This window comes from Ceratotherium simum, chromosome 4, assembly GCF_057802395.1.
Source record: "Ceratotherium simum simum isolate JZ-2026a chromosome 4, ASM5780239v1, whole genome shotgun sequence".
Taxonomy (NCBI): Eukaryota; Metazoa; Chordata; class Mammalia; order Perissodactyla; family Rhinocerotidae; genus Ceratotherium; species Ceratotherium simum.
The window spans coordinates 8,801,324-8,822,755 of NC_141903.1; the positions used below are offsets into that span (position 1 = coordinate 8,801,324).

General features: G+C 55.3%; 1 protein-coding gene across 1 annotated transcript in view; it reads right to left on the reverse strand.

Annotated features, from left to right (window-relative positions):
• Positions 1-445: 445 nt before the first annotated feature.
• FGF18 (fibroblast growth factor 18) overlaps positions 446-21,432 on the reverse strand; it is a 41,285-nt gene continuing 20,298 nt past the window's right edge. The window contains exons 3-5 of the mRNA XM_004428524.3: positions 19,903-20,083; positions 8,191-8,297; positions 446-1,497 (exon numbers count right to left, since the gene is read on the reverse strand). Of these exons, the coding sequence (XP_004428581.1) occupies positions 1,231-1,497; positions 8,191-8,297; positions 19,903-20,083 (555 nt within the window). The 3' untranslated portion in view covers positions 446-1,230. The remainder of the gene's footprint in view (positions 1,498-8,190; positions 8,298-19,902; positions 20,084-21,432) is intronic.

Genomic DNA, 21,432 nt, shown 5'->3' on the forward strand with positions numbered 1-21,432 from the left:
AATGAATAGTGGATTACTGTAAGTGAAGTTCCCTGCCCGCTGGGATTGTGTGTGTGTGTTCTTTGATAAATCCCCAGTGCCTAGAATAACCCCTTGGCGCATAGGAGGTGCCGAGTAAACGTATGTGAAAAGTATGACTAAATCAGTCATCGAATCAATGACTCATTTGAATGCAACCTCTCTGAAGGCAAGGATCTCCATGTGCTTAAGGTACTTAAGGCTGCTTTCTCAGTGCCTAGAACGGTGCCTGCAGCATAGCCGAGGTTGAATGAACCAGTGAATTAATGAATGAGCAAAGAGCACCCGGCTACCCGCCTCCTCCACTCCCCATCCCCCCACCCCCAGTCTCAGCACCAAGACCACAGTCAAGAATGAAACAGAGAGGGCCTGCCCCGCCTGAGCCCCGCCCCCGGCCACCACTCCCTCACGGTTTTTTAAATAATTTGTCGATTGTTTTTAATTGTTGAGGCAGTAATACTTGGTTCATGAAACTGCAATATACAGAGAGGTGAAATAAATAGCTTATATATATATAATATATATAATATAGCTGGTTTTAAAATATTCCCTTATCATTGGTGTACTAGGTCACGGAGTCACGGAAGGTGGGTAGCAGCATCCTCCAGAACTGCGAGCAATGCAGGGTCACCGTGATTGGACGAGGCCGTCTGTCGTCGGAAGCCGAGGCGCCGAGAACTCCGAGGGGCAGCCTTCCCTGCGCGGTGTCTCGGGACAGCTTGCAGCGGACAATAAATAAATGACTGCAAACCAGAGAGCGATTTTTGTTGGAGTTTGGGGCAGGGATAGGGGATTGGGGAAGAGGGAGAGTTTGTGGGTGGGGGAGGGTACTACTTTCTCTTTGTTTTTCTCTCCTTTTTTCTTTGCTTTTTTTTTTTTTTTTTGCTTTCAGAACCTTTGGGAAAAAGGACTTTGGTTTCTCAGAGTGTCGTTTTCCTCATTCAAGTCCTCCTCTGGGGACGAGTCTAGAGTTGTCTGTTCCTAGAGAGACAAGCACCTGTGCGTTGACAACAGTCCCTTTGCGTGAGTCTTTTGTCATAGGGGTTTTCAAGTCAACAATAAAATCCTGATCGCTCCCCCTCCCCCAAGAGTTTTGGTTCAGTTTTTGTCTTCTTTTAAACACAATGTACAAAAATAGAGCTTCTTCCTTATTTTTCATGTAAAAATATTCCTCTGATGCAGTTCTCTGTGAGTGTGGGCGCGGCCGGCGGCCTAGCCGGGGTGCGTGGGGCGGATCCGCCGGGACCTCTTGGTCACTGTGGTGTACTTGAAGGGCTTCTGTAGCTCCGCCTGCCCCTTGGGGTAGCGCTTCATGAAGTGCACGTCCTGCTGGTTCTCCCGGGTCTTGGGGCCCTTCCGAGGCCGCCCCTTCTTGGTGAAGCCCACGTACCAGCCCGAGTACTTGGCTGACATCAGGGCTGTGTAGTTGTTCTCCAGGACCTTCTCGATGAACACACACTCCTTGCTGGTGCCATCAGGCTACAGGGGGAGAGAAGGAGGAGGTGAGAAGGGAGAGGGCAGGTGCGAGGGGCAGAGCTGCGTGGAGAGGGCATGGGCAGGTGGCCGAGGCTTGGAACAGGAGCATAGAGAGCCTGACCCAAGCTTTGGCCTCAGCAATTGCACTTTGTGGATCTGTGGAGTGGATGTGTCACATTGGCCTCTGCATCCTTCCCCATTTGCCAATTAGGTAACAGACTCCCATTATCATTCAAGAATCCATCCCTTCCCCACTCTCCACTCTGTAGCCAGGGGCTTCCACCTCAACTCTACCAGAACAAGAGACCCAGATCTAGCCAATCAAAACATTATTTCCCAGTGACTGGTCCAGGGCTGGGCATGTGGTCTGAGCTGTCCAATCAGAGTGTTCCTCGAGACCCTTGTATAAGCAATCCCCAAAAACATAGGCTGATTTAAATCTGGGGTACATGTAAGGCTGAAGCAAAGGCAGCCATTTTAATCACCATGAAGGGAAAACCTTTCTGACAACAAAGCCAGCACACAGGAAGCAAAGCCAAGAGGAAGACATTGAGAGAAACCAAGTCCTGGTGGCATCCTTTGGGCTCTGGACCGAGCTGCATCTGAAGCTCATTACCTCACTGTTATGCGTGCCAATAATATCTCCTTTCCATTAAACCAGTTGAGATTGTGTTCTATCACTTGCAGCAGAAAGGAATCCCCACAGATGTGCACAGAACCCAACAAGAAGGCAGCTACCCCACTGCCGCTCAGCTCCACTGCTCTGCAGTTCAATATAAATTACATTTAATGTGGGATGTGGTGCATTTTATTGTTTGATGTGAAGAGGGGTGAGGGCTTCCAAAAATAAGAGCTTTAGCCAAACTCCAGAGCTTATGCCCTCAGTTCTGAGATTTCAGTCTCCTGAGCAGACATGTAAACTCCCCAGGAGACTAGGTATGCCGGGCAAGGATCCCTAGACTTGGAGTCAGAAGCTGAATCAAGTCTAACACTTCCTTGTGTGACCTCAGGCTAGTTCATTCCACTCTCTAAACCTCGGATTCCTCGCCTTACCAAATGGGGACAATGACCCCTGCGTCATAGAGATACTGTGAGGAATGACGCTTATAAACGAGGCTAGCGCACAGTAGGAACTTGTGAAATCATTTCCAAAGATCAGGTGGTTGGGACAGTCTGGCCTCCCTCCTTGGATCTGATCCCGACAAAGGGTGGTGGGAGGCAGGGCTCTGAACCTCCTCCCCGAGACAGCGAATTGCTCGATGTGGAAGAGTGGGAAACACAAAGTTGGAAGGCCTGAATTAGCAGCACTCAAGTTTCCAACTAACATCTCCAAATTTAGGCCGGGCCCACTCCTCGTTACGGACGGATGCCCAGCCAAGTTGGAAGCCCAACAGTCTGGCTGTGCATGGAGACAGGGGTGCGAGTTCCAGCCTTTTGTTTGAAGTGGGAAACGGGCTGGAGCTTCCAGGAACATTCACCTTTGAGCGGAGGGCAAGATTGGGCCCGGCAGACAAAGTGCTGAACTGTGCAGACAGGGACAGGCAGGGTAAGAAAACATTCTCTGCAGGACGAGATCTTTCGAGGAGGCTGCAGAGCAGGAAGGGGGTGGGCCTAGGAGACACGTGGGATCCAGAGGACACTGTGGGCGGGGTGAGCATAGAGGAACCTTGTGAGGGCAGTTGGGGCATAACTGCAAGGTGGGTAGAGAGGGGTGGTCTCTGGACTCCGGGTCCCCCGTGGAGAATTCTGAAAGCTGCCTCTCCAACCTGAGTCCAGGTCCCTTGGCCAGTCTCACCAGGATAGTCAGAGCAAACTGAACAAGGGCTACACCATGCTGTTTTCCCCACCCTAGAATACCTGCCACTGCCTGGAAAACTGCCTTCATCCTTCAAGGCTCAGCTCAGTAACCACCTCCTCTGGGAAGCCTTCCCCGACTGCCATCTATCTCCCTGGGCATTTCCTCCTTTTCTTTCAAGGCTCCATTCAAGCATCAAGCTTTATTGGACTCACATACTCCATCTTCTGAACCCCCTTGTAACCCATTCCGCCTCCCACCCCCCGACAGAGCAATACTGTATCTGCCTGCCCCCAAGAGCTTCAGGAGGTGGGGCCCACTCCTCAGTTGCCCTCGTGGCTCAGCACAGGTTTTAGCCTGACAGGGTGCTCAGGGCACTTGTGGCTGAATGAATGAGAGTTCTGCTGGGGTGGGAACGGTGGGGTGACACAGAAAAGGGTCTTCCTCTAACAGAAAATCGACTCCGCCTCCTGGATCCCTTACTAATGTCCCAGAGACAGTCATGAGCTACGAGAGGCCCCTCCTGTTGAGAAGGGGACAGAGCGAGCAGAGGGCTGGAGCTCTCTGCCTGGCCCACTTGGTCTCCCTACTCATTCATTCACTCATTCATTCAGCATTTATTGATTGCCAACTATAGGCCAGACATCTCCGCATCCATTATTTCATTCAATCCTCTTAACTCGCTGACGTAGACTCTACTGGGTGGAAGAAAACAGAGTTCGAAGAGGCAAAAGGCCTTGCCCAAGGTCATGGAGCTTGTAAGTGGCAGAGCTAGGATTTGAACCTGCATTTGCCACTGCAGCTGCTTCTGCTCTGTCCAGTTTCAGACAAGCCCACGAGGAGAAAGGGTGTGGAGGAGCAGGCACTGCTGGTCACAACACCTCCCCTTCCCCAGGCCCACATGGCCACCATCAGCATGGAGCAAGGTCGTGGATGTGCAAGGACGTGCTCACATGTGTCTGGGTGTACTTACGAGGGTTGAGGAGCTGGGCTTTGGGCTGAAACCCCAACACCCCAGAGCTCAGGCGCCAGGTAGGAGGAGCCATGGGGCCCAGGATGGTCACAAGTTCCCCACCAGTAACTCAGACACGGCGGGTAAGAAGTTAACAGCAGGCCGCATCTGGGCTCGACCCTCGCCTTTGCTCCTGACTACCTCTACCACCCTGCTGATCGCCTGCAGAGATTTAAAACACCTGTGCTTGGGCCGCCCCCTCCCTGCCCCCCACCGCCAGAAATGCTGACTCAATTGGTTCCACCAAGCAGATCATCAGTATTTAGAGAGTAAGTGAATATCCCATCCCAGAACCTTGGTGATTTAGTAGAATTTGATCATCTCTCCTCCACTCCCACTCCAACCTCCTTCTTTCCAAACTGGAGTCCTATTCCTTCTGTTTGATCTGAAGACTGAATCCTGATGACATCATTTGGCCCCTAGATCCAGGCTTATTTGAAACTAGAAGTACCCCCTGGACATTTTTTAGTTTCATAGGCAAAAAATTCCTTTTTTGCTTAAGGCATTTTGAGTTGGATTTCAGTCACAATCAAAGCAGTCTTCACAAAGAAGTGGTGGTGGGTAGGGCATCCCCCTGCCCCGAAAGGGTCTGGGGCCCTTTGTTGCCCCAAAGAGGACTCACCAGTGATCATAAGGAGGGAGCAGATGAGAAAAAAATCAATCTGTATAAAATCTCTAGAGATGGGGAAAAATGCCTAGTACATAGTGCTCGACCCTCCACAACTAGCGATGGAATGAAAGGAAGTACCACCTCCTGGGCCAGATGGATGTGAGGTGCAGAGAGGTGGCAAGGAGAAGAGGGGCTCAGAGGCAGAGCTTTGGTACATGTTTGGTACAACGCAGCAGAGGGAGTAGCTGCAGCCAAGAGCCTGGAGCATCTGAAAAGGCTCTGTTGGGGCTCAATGATGTGCCCAGATGTGGCCAGATATGTGCAAGGTTGGCACCTAGGGTCAAGACTACCCGAGAAAGCCATCCTGTGGAGCCACTTCAAAGGAGCCAGAGCCGAAGAAGCCGAGGCCAACGGATCCCACGGTGAAGGACTGACTTTGTGACCTGGCTTCAAAGAGGAAGGGAACTCACATCTAACAAGTAAGTGCCTACTAAGTGCCAGCATCATCATTCTCATTTTACAGGAGAGGACACTGAGGCTCAGCGAGGCCAGGGCACATTGGTTCCCTAGCCTGATGTGGATAATTCTGGCTATAGGTTAAGAGTCAGTCCTCATAAAGCAAAAACCATATTTCTGTTTCTTCGGTGCCCTTGCAGCCCCTTGGGCAGGCACGTGGAGCGTGGATGAATGGATCCAGATCGGCCCTCAGTGAGGTCCCAGTATAGTGGGGGATGTAGGCACGAAGACAGACAGTGACGACCCACGTTAGCAGACGGGCAGCAGAAGGCTGTGCAAGGCACTGTAGGCTCCGGGGTGGGTGCACTGACCGATGGGTGAGGGAAGCTAGAGGCTACTGAAGGATGAGCCAAGACTCAGGGGCAGACGGACGAGGAAGGGCAGTCCGGCAGAGAGAACAGCATGTACAAAGCCTGAAGGCCCCATCCAGGGAGTGGAGGTTGGCAGAGCCATGTGTCTACTGCAGAAGGAATGTGAGGGCAGGTGGCAGGGCCGTGAGGCCAGGAAGGCTCCCCCCAAGGAGTGTGGCCTTTCTCTGGTAGGGCGCGAGGCTCCCGGTTGGTTTCTGAGCTGGGTTGGGGGTGGAGGGCAGGGGGGACCGATCCCTTTGTGCTTTAGAAAGCTGAGGGTGGGCAGTGGGGAAAGGCCTGGAGGAGGAGCCTGCGGCTGGGAGCCCCTGCCTGAGGCAGCTGAGGGAACGATTCCTGTGAAGGTGTGAGGCCAGAACCGAGGCAGGAGTCGGGGAAGGAGGGGACACAGCACCAGCTGGGAGGGGTAATCCCCGGACTTGGGTCTGCCTGGCCGGGAGTCTGTGATAGAGCAGTAACCGGAGGGCCTGCGGCTGCAGCAGCCAGGGCGAGTGTGGGGCGCTGGGCCAGACGCAGGGGACCTGCCGGGGCAAAGTCGGGACAGGTGGATTCAGGGGCGCCTCTGGAGCCTGCCAGGCCAGCCCAGAGACCGGGGCCTGGAAGGGGATGATGGGGGAGCTGCAGCGAGGGGCGGGGGGAGGGAATGGGGGGGCAGGCGGGCCTCCCCGGGCTGCGCCAGGCCTCCCTGCCAGCTGAACCGTCCCCAATATTAATGACGGGAGAGAGGGCGAGGGGGCAGGAAATCGGAGCCGGCTCCTGTGGAAGCGGTGACTCAGCGGCCAGCCGGCGGGCGGGCGGAGGGGAGCGGCCCGAGGGGACGGGGCTGCTCTGCTGACCCCAGGACGGCCCTCCTGGGGTCAAGATGCCGGGAAGCGCGCAGACGGGCCGGGAGGGGCGCGGGCCGGCACGGCGGGCTGCGCGCCCCCGCCTTGCAGCAGCGAAACGGGCGGCCGCGCGGCCGCTGCGCGCAGGTCGGGGCTGGGCGGGGACACAGCGCGGGCGCGGGGCAGGAAACGCACGGCCCGGCCGGGGCACCCGCGCGGCCGGCCTCGCCTCGGACGCGGAAAGTGAATCACTAATTGAAACCACTCCTCGGCGGCGCAGCCGCGCGAGCGGATTACTGTGATTTCGCTCTTTGAGCAGCTCCGGTGGGTGTGGGCAGCGCGGCTGGAATCTTTGCCTTCCAAACTGGGCTTCGAATCCCGGCCAGCTCTAGCGTGGGACCTGGGACAAGCGCCCGGGACTGGCCCAGCCTCAGCTTTCTCCTCTGTGAAATGGGGATGGTAGTGGTACCAACATCATGGGGCCATCTGGGAGCATTTTCGCCCAGCGCCTGGCAGAAAGTAGGAGCTCAGTTAACGGCTGTTGGTACCGTTATTATTAACATAATAATTCGACAATCCCCTGGCTCAGGGCCCTGGCCTGTCACACTCTCCCCAGACACTGGGTATGGGAGAGGGGAAGAGGAATGAGAGTTGGGGGATTCAGGAAATCAAAAACACGGCTTAAACAAGAAGAGGGGTCTTGCTGCCTCCCCCCAACAAGGTGTAATAAATGCAAAGAATCAGCCAGGGCCTTGCCCCTCCTTGGAATCTGGGTCTGCCCTCCACCCTCACTCCACCTGTCCAGCAGAAGCCCCCCCCCATTATACAAATTGGATATGGGGGTGAGCAGGGTCCTTGCAGAGAGAAGGGGATGCAGAACATGACTCCACCATAGAGCTACTGCCAGGAACACCTTCCACTGGAACACCCAAAGGAAGTGAGTGCATGAACTTCACAAACAAGCACGCCCAAGAAAAAGGGGGGCACCAAGAAGCAGCATCGGTGGAGGCTCAGAGCCCCTCGCAGGTGGGTCCACCCCATGCACACCACCCTCTCCCTGCTTTGTTATATGCAGCTCTCTTGCCCGTTCCCAAGAAATAAACTCTTCCTGAAATGCTAGAACTGTGAGGCCCAGCCCTGACTGGCCGGTCGGTTCCGGTGCTGTAAACCCCTGTGATTATTAAAAATGATGCTGCAGCCCCAGCCGCTGGCCTGCCAGTTCCCTGCTCCCAGACGTCAGGTACATGCAGGCGGGGAGCCCCAGAGCCCCTTGAGGGTTTTCCCACTATGGAGCAAGCCAGAGCTCCACACCCACCTGGAGAGATCAGGGGCTCGCGTGCTCCCAAGTCAGCCATGGATACCATGGCCTGGCAGGCTGCAGGTATGGGGCCAGAGAAGAAGAGGGGTGGGGGGACGAAAGGAAGAGATTACAGGGGAAATAACACACACACACACACACAGGGACTGTTGTCCATTTAGGGCTAACAAGGCCTTGGACACCCTGTTCCAGCTACCAAGGCTGCCAGGGAGGACCCGTCCAAGTTCCCCGGGAATTCCAGACCATCACTCACCTTCCCCACGAGCTTGCCTTTCCGGTTCATACACAGGTAGAATTCCGTCTCCTTGCCCTTGATCCGGACTTGACTACCAAAGGTGTCTGTCTCCACTAGGAGCTGGGCTTCGAAAGGCAGAAGGAGAACAAGACACATTGTTTTACCAGGAGCAATGGTGTGGCAAAGGCTCAGTGACATGACCCCTAACCTAGTCCCTGGTCCCCCAACTCCCTCAAAATCAGGAATGAGGGAGGCCTCTGACAGGTCCCATTGGGGCACCCTGCCCCCTCAGGCAGGGAGAGGGAAGCTGTCCCTACCTGTTCCCACCCCCTAGCCTCTCTTGACTCCACTGGGGACCCAGATCAGCCCAGCTGGAGGGGAGTGTTGCCCCTCACGGCTAAATGCCAGTGTGCCCTCCTCCGCCCCCATCCCCGACCTCCCCCTGCCCGCAGTTTCATTCCCCAAAGCAGGATGGCCAGCATAGAAATAACCCCAGAGAAGTAGCAGTCTCTGGAACAAGGGGACAGACAGACAGATTACATGTGACCGCACGTGCACGCACACGTATGCTCGTGCACACACACCCTTCCTTGGGGGACATCAAGCTACTTCCTCCAAAATTTAGGTCAGAGGCCCCTTCCTCCATGGCAAACATCTGGAACCCCTGCTGGTGTCTCCTCCCACCCTGCACCTTTGCCCACTTCTTTGAAGTGGGGAAGCCCTGGAGGGGAGGTTGGAGGCCCCCGGGGAAGGGAGGCTCTCCAGGATATTCCACTTTCCTCAATCAAGGCCACCAAAGTTGAAAGGTAACTAACTCCCAGGAGCCCAGATGTCCCCGTCAGGACCCAATACCCCCTGGTCCAGGGTGGGAGACCCCACGCTAAACCATTCATGCCCCATAGAGCCTCCCTCAGGATGGGAGTGTCCAGAGCTAATCCCGAAAGCCCTGACTGAACAAGGACATCAAGTAGCCAAAGGGTGACTGTCCCTTGCTTAGGCATGCTGTGTCCAGACCCTGCCCTGTCCCTCTGCCAGTTCACATTTTCTCCCCAGTAGGGTGCTATGTGCCTTTGTAGGCCATGTGCCTTCTCTGAGCTTCTCTCCCCTCTGGTCTTGAATCCCTGTGCCTGGCTCTCCCACCCCTTTCTTTGCCTATGATTCCCCCATTCTCACCCTCCCTCCCCTGACCCTTTGCTTCCCAGCACCTGCCCCTCCCTCACCCACAAAATTTTAATTTCAGTGACAAGGGACTTGCTTCTCCATAACAAAAATCATAGCCCTAAATACAGTATCCTTGGAGCCACAAAGAGTGTACCTCAGTGCCCCTAAAATACACTAGGTATGATTTTAATAAAAAAATTTAAAAATATATACCCTGGTGCCCTGCTGTGAAAATTAAAACCATCTGGAACTCAGGATTTCCAATAATTAATCTAGCCCTCCTTTGACACTGCTACTAATTAAAATATGATACCCACCTTTCCAAGGAAAAAAAGAAGAATTTACATAAAATTTAAAGATCTAACAAGAATTTAGTAATTCTAGAAACACGGTGGGGGCACATTCTTCTCTGCACCTTCCCCCATCCCTAGTAAACACTGAGTGGAGAACATTAGCCAATCCTGAGATAGGGGGTTACGAGCCCTTCCTCCTCCCTGCTCCCCTTTAATTCAAATTCCCCATAACTTTCCCAGGAGCTCGGTCCCTGGGAACCCAAGGCCAAACATTATAGCAGCCCTGGGACTTGCTTTCTGCATCTTCTCACAAAGCTCGGGATGGGATGTTGTGGAGTTGGGAGATGGGAGTTGTGGGGGGTCGGGAGGTCCCCAATCCCAGGAGCTTCTGAAGAAGGCAGCATGTGTGAGGAAGGGTGAGAACTTGGAATGCACAGATCTGGGAATGCATCCCTGGCCCCACCTGCCAACTCTTGGACCTTGGGCCTCAGTTTTCTCACCTGTAAAATGGGGATAATCATCCCTAATCTTCAGTGGTTATTCTGAGGATTACACAAAATGATGCTGGAAAGGGCCTAGCACCCTGTTCTCAGAGGCTGGGTAGGGGAAAGACTGTAACTGTTGTTTAAGTTTCCTAATAACTGCAAAACAAAACTGTTTTCCTGAAAGAAAAGTAAAAGTGGGTAAAAATCAGATGTGTGTAAAAGGACAGAGGCGGAACAGAACTGGCCTCCCCAAGGCGTGCCCTCTGACCTGAACTTCCTCAGCATCCTCCAGGGTCGCAGGGATCCCACACCATGAAGTGCATCAGAAAATGCCTTGGGCTGGGACTCATGGGGTCTGATTCCATTTCTGGCATCGCCATCCTGGCCACACACCCCTCCAAGCCTCAGTTTCCCTACCTGTGGGGGGGGTGGTGCTCCTCTCTGGGTCTAGGAGAGGGGTAGGGATGGGAGACTATAGGAAGGGGGTAAGGCTACAGGGTTGGGGCCCAGGCGAGTCCAAGGGGGAGACTGCTCTGTCTGCCCCTCTCCCAGCACACACCCAGGCCTCTGTCCTCAGAACAGCTCCTACTACGCACCCAATGGCTCCCATGTGAGCCCACTGAAGTCACACACCCCCACGGGGTTGGGTGTCCTTGTCCCCATTTTACAGTGTAAGAAACTGAGGGTCAGAGAAGCAACCCAGCAGGAGGGGCTGACATCAGGTCTGCCTGCCTCCTTCTGCTGGGGCCTGGGCTCCAGGGGAGGGCCCCCAGCTCCGGTGGGGGGAGACGTGGCTCAAAGCACAAGCCCCCACCACTCATCAGCCACAGCTCACCATGGGGAGCCCCGGCCTTTGTCTGAGCCGTCCGAAGGGCCTGGGGCTGGGGCTAGACTGCACCTCCAGCTCACGCGGGGAGGGCCTGCGCTGGCTGCCACGCCTGGGGAACCAGAAGTCTGTTCTCCCCGGACCGACCGGACCGACCGACCAACCGACCGCAGCAAGGCATGGAGTGACCTAGACTCCACTCAGCGCATGACATAATGAGGAGGGAGCCGGGCCAGAATTATGTCAAGTCTTTGGGGAGTAATAGCAACAGCAGTTCTCAGAGAGAAAGAGAGAGAGAGAGAGACCCCACCCACCCCGGCCAGGTTTGCCCCGGGGCCTGCCGGGTCCTCAGCCTCATGCTCTCCATCTCATGACCCAAGCCCCTAAGATGCAGCTCTCAGGAGCTGGAAGCCTCAGCTCAGCTCAATTCTGTTCCTGAGGCCTGTACCAGGCCAGGCAGGAGGAGCTGGTGACGTTCTCTCGTGCCACTCCTCACCAGACCTCCTCACCACCCCAGCATCCCCTCCAGTCCCCGCAACTCAACAGCCGCCTCCCTCTGCCACTCTTGCCCCCCACCAGCCACCCCTCCACACATCTGCCAGAGGGAACCTTTTAAAATATAACTGAAAGCCTCCTAGGGATCTCCAACCCACTTAAAATCCAGCCTCTTCACGGGGACCCATAAGGGGGACATGATCTGGCCCTTGCTGACCCTCCCCACTTCCCGCCCTCCGCTCACAGCCCTCCAGCCAAGAGGCCTCCTTGCTGTTCCTCCCTAACACATCAAGCACACTCCTACCTCAGTGCCTTTGCACTTGCTGTTCCCTCTGCCTGGAGATTGCTTTGCCTAGAGCTTCCCATAGAGGCTTTTCATCTTCTCGGTTGCCACTCAAATATCACCTCCTCCGAGAGGCCTTCCCTGGCCACGCTGTCCAACGTGGTACCACCCTCCTCAGTCCAGCTCCACACATCCCCTGCTCCATTCTCCTCAGCACTCTTCTCCAAATTGTCTGATCTGTGACCTTTTGTATTGTCTGTCTCTATCCACCTGAAGGTAAGCTGCATGAGGGCAGGGCCTCATCTGTCTTATTCACACTGATTTCCAGCACCTAGCCCATACCTGGCTCATGGGAAATGACCAATAAGTAAATTTTAATAAACAGCCTTGTGAGGTAGCTATGATTAACGCTATTTAAGAGTTAAAGAAAACAAGATTCAGGGAGGTGAAGGGACTTGCCCAAAGACACACAGCTGGTAAAAGCAGAGCAGAAGTCCAAACCCAGTCTCTGACTCCGCAGTCAATGCCCTTAGCCACTCTGCTCTCCCCGGGGGTTATTCATGTCACTCACCAGAACTCTGAGGTCCCACCCACCCAGACACAGCCTCAGAGCTTACTATCACATATTCTGACTTGCTGTGTGACAAATGGAAAAATCCCATCCCTCTGGGCCAGGACTAGATGACTTCCAAGGCCTCTTTCGGTTCTGCCCCTCTAGGAAGTATCAGTTAACTTACGTTTATTTAGAGCTTATGATGTGCTGGCCCCTGTCCTAACTACCTTATATGCATTATCTCATTTAATCCTTACAACAATCTCATGAGTTTAAAACTATTATTATTATCCCCATTTTACAGGTGACAAAACTGAGTCACAAGGTCACACAGTGATGGAGTTAAAACCCAGGCAGAATTCAAACCCAGGCAGGCTAACCCAGAAGTCTTGGTCTTAGCCTGTCTGCTGCACCCCTCCCTCTCCTCCACGTCAGTCCCGTTCCTAGAGAAGTGAGCGAATGAACACCAAAGGCTGGCAGGGAACTTCTTCTCTTTGACCTCACTCTCTTGGGGCAGAGGTCTGTGGGTGGAGATGCCCACAGAGCCAAAGGTGGAGCCCTATCCCTCCCCAGCTCTACTTCCAAATGACCTTGAGGGAGGAAGGGGTGCCTGGGGTCGCCTTTGAGCAGATACTTAGGAGCATCGAAGGCTGGCTTCAAACCACAGCCAGAGAGGCAGGAAATGGCTTCAGATCTGATCAAGGGAAGAAAAGGCTGTATGAACCAGAGGGGGAGTGCAGGATGGAGGGCCCACATAGCTCCCCTGAAAGGAAAGCGCACAGGGCCAGTCTCACCAGGGCCAGCACAGAGCAGACGCCCAGGGCCTGCCCACGCTGGGGGCCGAGGGGACAGCAGGAGGTAAAAGAGCTCAAAGGACCCACTCCCTCCCCCAGCTTCCAGAGGAGAAAGCAGAAAGAGAAAAGGAAGAGTGGAAGAAAAAGGAGCTGGAAAGAAAGCCTTTTCTCTAAAAAACTCATGTCTTTTTTTTCTTACCTCTCCCTGTTCTCTTACATGTGTAGAGTAACAATGATAATTTAAAAATAACAGGTAATACCTATTGGAGCATTTACCATCTGTCAGACACCGTGCTTAGTTAGAGTCTGAAGATGGAATGTCTCATTAGATCCTCACAACAGCCCGATGAGGTAGGAACTATTAAGCCCATTTTACAGATGAAGAAACTGAGGCACTGATCAGTTAAGTTACTTGCCCAGAGTCACACGGTAGGGCCAGAATTTGAACACAAGCAGAGTAACTTCAGAGCAAGTCTGAGACAGAGAGGCAGACAGAGGTATGGAGGCAGAGCGGAACAGACACGCAGGCCGGCAATGGCAGAGGAAAGAAGTGATATTGATTGATTGATTGACTGACTGATTCCAGTGTGATTCCCTAGCTGGGCCTCCCAGGGGCTGATTCAGGGCCTTACTTTGCAGACTTTTGAAGGGTAAGATATGGCAGGAAAGGCACAGAGAGGCAACCAAAGAGGCACATACAAAGAGAGACACAGAGACAGGACCAGAGAGAGGGAGCCCGAGAAAACATGAGCTGCAGAATGGGTTTCTTTACCCCATCCTCAGGGTAAACCCCCCAAGACTTTCGAGAGCAGGAGGGAGCCAGGGGTCAGTGAGAGGCTGGGCAGAGCCGGCCCCTCACCTGGGCCCTGCGCAGGGTGGCCAGCAGTCAGCTGCCCGCTGCGATTCCAACACGCTGACAGTGCTGCTGGCTGCTCTTCAGGCATCGCCCTCCAGGGAGGAAACATCCTTATCACAAAAGGCGCTGGGAGGTCACACGGAATCATACTCCCTTCCTCCCCTCTGAAGGTGGACCAGGTTGAGAGGAAGGGAGAGAGGTGCAGGTGCGGGGAGAAGGAATCCCTTCTGGAGATGTTTCAGCATCACTATTCTCTCTCTCTCTCACACACACACACACACACACACACACACACACACTATGGCCTTTCTCCAAAGGTGCCCGCCATTCCCCTTCTCTTAAAGTCCCCCAAGGAGGTTCGGAGGTCACATGGGCTCGCTGGAAAGGAAGAGGGAAAAATCAATAGGATTGATCAGGAGCTATATTTAATCCTGGCTGTGGCTCTAGTGTGGCCATTTCCACTGTAGAGTCAGTCAGGTGTGGGTGGCCTCTCCTCACCAGGGACAGAAGTTGTGGGACATGAGCTCAGAGGGGAAGGGGCTTAGACTGAGCTGCTAATGCCCCTTCCCAACTGGAAGAGCCTCTAGGGGAAGCTGGGTCTGCTGTTCACTGTATCTCCATTGCACAGTGCAAGGCTAGCTGGCTGGAAAGGAGGATGGGAGAGGAGGAGGGAGGGAGAGGGGGAGGGAGGGAGAGGGGGAGGGAGGGAACATTAATTCACCAAGTACCTACTGTGTGCTGAGCTCTGTGCCAGGCACTTGCCCCAGGGGGAACGACGCCATCCACACTCCTGGATGCACACATGGGTCACCATGCATTCACCAACTCAAGCATATATTGAGCACCTGTTTGTATTGGCTCTGTGCATGGGAATACAGCAGTGAACAAAACATACAAAAGCTCCTACCCTGAAGGAGTTTGCGTTATAACAGGAGAGAGAGAGAGAGCAAATAACTAAGTTCACAGTAGAAATTCAGGTAGCGCTAAGTGCTAGGAAGAGAAATATACCCACGAGGGGCCAGAGACCAGAACTCCCTGATAAGGGACAACCGAACAGTAGCCTGAGTGAAACGAGGGAGCAAAAGCCACAAGGATACTGGGAGAAGAGCATCCTCAGGTTGAGGATGCAAAGGCCCTTAGACTGGAACACGCTTGGTGTGCTGGAGGGACTGGCAGGAAGGCTGCTGTGGCTGGAGCAGAGTGGCCAAGGAGCAGGCAGCGGAGCCCGAGGCTGGAGCGGAGTCGTGAGCCCGGCCACCCAGCCTTCCTGCCGATCCAAGGACATGGATTTCATTCTAAGTGAGGTGAGAGCCTGGATCAGCCCAGGGGCAGTGTCACATTTGGACTGCCACACGGAGAATGGCCTGTGGGGCGTCAGACTCGGGGCAGGAGGTCTCTGCTGCCTCAGCCACACCAGCCAGCCCAAGGGACCTGACTCCTTGCTCAAACACAGCCCTCCAGCAGGGACCACAAAGGGAAATGGGGACCAGATGACCGTTCCCACTCTCGTCACCAGCTCAGCACAAGCCCCCGAAGACCCCAAATCCCTTCCTGCCGGAGCTGCACAAGTCAGCCTGATTGTGCTTTGAGTTGCCCCCCAGTTATTTTATTCATTCATCTAGTAACGTTTCAGGGAGGGCCTGCTTTCTGCCAGGCCTTGTCCTAGACATGGGGACACACAGAAAGGTCACTGCTTTCAAGGAGCTCACGTTCTCAGAGGGACAAGGGTGAGCAGGGGGGTTCAGGGAGGCTGCCCAGTGGGGTGGGTCAGTGCTGGGGTGGGCTGACTCCCTGTGACCCCGAGCAGCAGAGACACAACTGGAATCACAGCCTCATCCAGGCCCGAGCTGGAGAAGCTGGAGAGTACTAACTCCACGCCCCGCACTCCACCCCCATTAAAGGTGAGGAAACCCAGGCGCAGGGAGGAGATGGGAAGGGTCCAAGGTCACACAGAAAGTTAGGGGCCTCGGCTCTTCCTACTCAGGGTGAGCCCCTAGGAAGGAGCGGGGGCTCTAGCCTGGGAGCTCCTGGAGGGCTGGGACCAGGTGTGTCACTCAGCACCGTATCCCCGGTGCTCAGTAATTCTGTGCCGAGTGAGTGAGGGACCCCGGCGTGAACTGAGAGGAGACCAGACCACATCCAGCCTGAGACAGCAGCCAAAGCATGGCCAGGCCACTCCTGTGCTTGCAATCATGCTGGAGAATCATGCTCTTCTACCTGCAGCTGACTTGCCAGGGTCCCACTGACCGGAGAGAGACAGGATCCCTTCTGGAAGCCCCAGGAACCAGTTCCTGAGAGGGTACCTCGTCCAGAGCCCATGACAGTAACCCTACCCAACCCCCCCAACAGCAATGAGTTCAGGTGGTTATTATTAACATTCTTGCTGTAATAATCATATAATCTTCGGGCATAAGATACTCTCTCATTTCAATTACCCCATTTCACAGAAGAGGAAACAGGATCAGAAAGGCCAACTCAGATCCAAGGTCTCCAGCTTGAAAGTTGTGGAGCTGAGATTCAAATCCCGTCCAGCTCGAGTCCACAAGCCAAACCCCTGGAAAGACCACCTCCCTGATAACAGGGCCCCTCCAGGGCTCCCCAGGACTCTTCCAGACACGGGCAGTCCTGGGAGGCTGGCCTACTGCAGAATGGTGTTAGTTTGTTTTTATTGTTTTTTTTAATGAAGTAGAGAAGCTGTTCTTTCAAATGACGGCAGTCAGGAATATCCAATCACATGGCTTATAACAGCAGAGCTGCCCCACCCCACCATCCCCAGTGCTGGGCCCCCCCCCGCCTCCCCGAGAGCAGGCCCCACTGGCCCCCGGCTCTCCTCTTCTAAGACTTGAGTCCCGGCCCTGCAGCCCTGCCTCTTGCAGCCAGGAGGGGCTGATGCCTCCACATCCTGAGCTAAGCACATCAGGCTTGGTGGCAGGTGGAGTGGGGCCTTCTCATCCTCACATGGCAAATGAAAAACCTGAGCCCAGAGCCCGCGACGCCTGTCCCAAGCTCTGGGGGCTGCTCAGCAGCAGAGCTGCAACTGGAACACAGGTGTCCTGCCTCCTGGTCCAGTGCTGTTTCCCTGAGGTGGCAACTGCCTGCAGGACAGAGGTGACAAGACCAAGGGCGAGAGGGGGCGGGGCTGATGTAATAATCCGGGGTGGGCAGAGTGGCCCTCCCTCCAGCCCTCCACCTGTCAGGTGTCCCACTACCTATGCCTCCAGCCCCCTGGCCAGCATACCTCTCCCTCCAGAGCCCAGGCCCCCTGCAGGGCCCTTGGAATGCTCTGGGAAAGCTTTAGGGGGCCACAGAATAGCACGGTGTAGAGGCCCCACTGACATCTATGCAGATTTCACCAAGGATGGCCCACCTCACAAAGCAGGCCAAAAGCTCCTGGGCAGGGCTCCCACACAAAGGTGGGCCTGCACCTTGCGCCCACCCCAGAGTCTAGCACCTCAGGATGCCGTCGAATCTGAGATTCTGAGTGTTCGTGGGGATTCCAGATTCCAGTTCATAGGGATTCTGCTTATACTTGGCGTTTGCTGAAATTCCCAGACTGCGTTCTAACTATATGAATGCAAGTCTCAGACTGCATCACTCTTTCAGCTGGACCGAGCCCTGAGAAGGAGGGAGCAGGTTCTCGGACTTCCTGGGCCCCCTGGCCTGACAGGGACTACTGTCCCTCCCCCACAGGCAGGACAGGCCTCTAACACAGGCTCGTCCTCCTGGCCCGCTTGGCCACATAAATCACCCTCCCGATAATATTTGTATTGATTAACTAGATTGGAAGCCTCAATTGGCTCCATTGTCTCACTTCCTCTCCCAGGGCTCACAGATGGGGTCCCTTCGCCTCATCTGCGTTTCTAATGTGACATTTAAATGGAGCAGCAGCAGCCACCAGCAAGGCCCACGCTGCCCGCTGCCCGGGGTGTTGAGGGGTTGGAGGAGTGATCAACATCCTCCTTGAGAGACAATGATTAAATCCTAGAGCTTGTGGAGCTGGAGGAGCAGCCACGATGGGCCAGCCCCTGGATGCTCAAAGTGCCATCCAGCAGCACCCTGGGGGCCAGGGTAGACACGTGGGGCTCAGGCCCCACCCCAGACCAACCGACCAACACCAGCAGTTAGCAAGATGCCTCGGTGATCCACACGCACGCTAATGTCAAAGAAACACTGCTCTAGTCCTCCCCTTGTATTGTACAGAAGGGAAACCGAGGCCCAGAGAAGGCAAAGGGCTTGCCTGAGGTCACACAGCAGGTGAGACCCCCTGAGTCTCCAGTTCAGGCAAGGAAATGAGAGGGCAAGTGGCTTCTGGAGTGAAGGGCCGGCCATACCCGGGCTCCTCTCCCTCCATACCCGGGCTCCTCTCCCTCCCGAGCTCCTGCCTCCTGTCTCAGGGCGTGGCAGATGGTTCAGACCAGAGTCTGACCCCCCTGTACTCTCCCAGCCTGGAGGAGCCAGCAAGAGCTCCGGGGACTCCCCAGGAGGGCACCTCCCTCCTACCCCAGCCAGCCAGCTGCCCCTTCCCTGGCAGCAACTGGACAGCAAATCTCAGGGAAAGCCACCACCTGGGTCTGCCCAGCACAGCCAGGCGTCCTGGAGGCGGGGCATGGTGAGGGAGGCCCCAGAGAGGCGGCCAGTAGAGGGCCTGGGAGAGGGGAGGAGGAGGGACAGGAAGGCTGTGGTCCCAGGGAGGGAGGACAGAGGTGATGGGGGACGGGGAGACAGAGAGAGGGACAGAAACCGAGAGGGGAAAGGATGAGAAACAGGAAGGAAGGGAGCAAGACTCAGAGAGAGAGAGGCCAGATAAAAGGAGAAACAGCCAGACCAAGACAGGAAGAAGGGGAAAGAGGGAAGGCGGGGGATGGAGGCAATGCGGAGGGATGGGCCAGGGAGAAGGGAGGGGAGGCAGCTGGCCTGGAGACTCCGGACGGACGCAAGGCCCAGCCTGGCCTGGCCTGGCCCAGCCCCCAGTGACGGTGCAGCTGCCACTCTTGGGCCCTCATATGAGGTCAGTCCTGCCCCGGGGCAGAGAGAAAATAAATGGTGTCCAAGATAAAAGGTCCAAGAAATTATTTGTCTTGTTGTCACGTCTTGACTGCAGGGGCCGGCAGGCAGGTGGGGGGCATCGTCCCAGAAAAGCCCAGGCTGGCAGGCCCGCAGCCCACACTCAGGACTCCAGCCCAGCCCTGCACTGGGGCCACCCACAGCCCCAGCTCCCCCGGCCCAAGGTTGGGGCCTGGGACACCTCCCAGAACCTGAGAGGGCCATGGTCAGTATTTGCTCAGCATCTGTCCCCAAGTCCCCTCCAAGCTTTGGAAAGGTGGACTCCTGTCACTTCCCCACTGCTGAGGTCTCTGTGGCCTGGGGACCTGGGGAGGAAGGGGAGTCGGGGTGTCTTCCTCCTCCCAAACACCCCAGAGAAAGGCTGGGCAGTTCCAGGGTCAAGGGCAGGTCAAGCGGACCGTGGCGCAGGGTGCTGGGAGCGCCCATGCCTCACAGGCGCACAAGCTCACAGTACACACACTTGCACATGCACACACACTCGCACACACATGCACATGTGCACTCACACTCACACCAGGCCGATTTCTACCACCAACAGCAGCATCCAAAAAGCATTACCCAGAGGCTCCCATGCCTCCGAGCGCCTGGACCTGGGGCTGGTGAAGCAAAGCCACAGGGAGCAGCCACCTGCTTTAGGCTGTCCCCAGGCAAGCCACTGATACCCATGACGACTGCCATTTATGGGGCATTTACCAGCAAAAGCACTTTTATTCACGTCTGCAGTTAGTACTCCCAACAAGGCTCTCAGGGATGCACTTTTGTATCCCCATTTTTACAGATAAGGAAACTGAGGCCCAGAAAGGCTCAGCGCCAAGTGCAAGATCACACAGCCAGGACTCCGCAAAACTGGGATTTGAACCTGAGGTGTCAGAAGCCGGGAAGAGCGTGTGCACGGTGGGGAGGAGGGGGTTGGCACCTACCATACTTGTCCCCGTCCTCGCCTCGGGCACTGATCCTGCGGCCCAAGACCTGGATGTGTTTCCCGCTGGTCCGGCTGTAGAGCTGGTACAGCCGCAGCTGCTTACGGCTCACATCGTCCCGAGCCCGCGTCTGGTTCTCCACATGGATGCGGAAGTCCACGTTCTCCTCGGCCGCCAGCACCTGGGCAGGGAAAGGGGCATCCATGAGCCACCCTGGAAGTCCTGGGTCCCTGCATGCAGGAGCCATGCGCACAATGAAGAGAGTCAGGCCCGTCTGCGCTGGCTCAGGGCCAGGCCTCGGCACACACTCATAGCTGCCCCGTCACTACCTCCGTTTCACAGATGAGGCAACCAAGGCTCAGAGAGGCGAGACAAGTTGTCCAAAGTGGTCCAGCCAGGAAGTGGCAAAGCTAAGAATCAGGCCTAGGTCTGTTTGACAACAAAGCATGCTATCTTTCCACCACAGCCCAAATTAAAGCAAGAAGTATGGAGTGGAGGTTTCTCGTGTGCCCTTGAGCACACGGTTTGTCCAGATTCCTTCCTGGGAAAACGGTGCAGCAGAGCCCCTCTCCGATACATCCCGGGGTGGCTGTGAGGATAAAGTGAGCTAGTGGGAAGACAAGTACCAAAATCCAAATGGAGACGGGAGGGGGATGGAGGGGGCACCTAACTACTGTTTGGGTGCACGGTGGGGAAGGAGGGAGGTCTGGCAAGTCCCATCCCTCTCCATGCCCCAAGGATCCTCATACTTGCCCACACCACCAAGCATTTGCCCACATCCCCAGCCCCTCGCAGAACAGTCTTCGCTTTGCATCTCTCAGAGAAATCCCCTGTGTCTCTAGAGGTTTAGTTCATGTCTGACCACATCCTCCAGGAAGCTGCTTCTGGATACAACAACATGGATCTCTCATCTCCCTTCCCAGAACATGGCATCTCACCTGGACAACGTGCACCCACCTCCTCACCAGCCTCCTGCTTCCACCCCGGCCCCTTGGTAGTCTAGCCTCCTGCAAACCCAATCACCTTGTGCAATTCTCCTCCTCCACACTCTCCAGGGCCTCCCATCACGTTTTGATAAAGAGCCCCATCTCGGCCTCAAGGCCCTGCAGGATGAGCCCCCAACTGCTTTTCCACCTTCATCTCCTACCACCCTCCCCGCCAGTTACACTGGCTGCCTCACTGTGCCTCTGAGCATTCCAAACACATAGCACATACCTGCCTCAGGGCCCTTGCACTTGCTCTTCCCTCTGCTTCCATGCTTTTCCCCAGATTTTTACATTCTGGCTCCTCTACTTCATTCAGGCCTCTCCTCAACATCGTATCCTGAGACAGGCCTTCCTTCCTTGACTGCTTTTCTGAGGCAGCCCGTACCTCTGTCACTCTCCATCTCTCTACCATGCTTTGTCTTTCTTTCTAACATTTATCAACCTGACCTAACATCTCTTTATCCTGTGTTTGTCTGTCTCCCCCTACTAGACCAGCAGCACCCTGAAAGGTGGAGCTGTCTCTTTCTTATTCACTGCTATATCT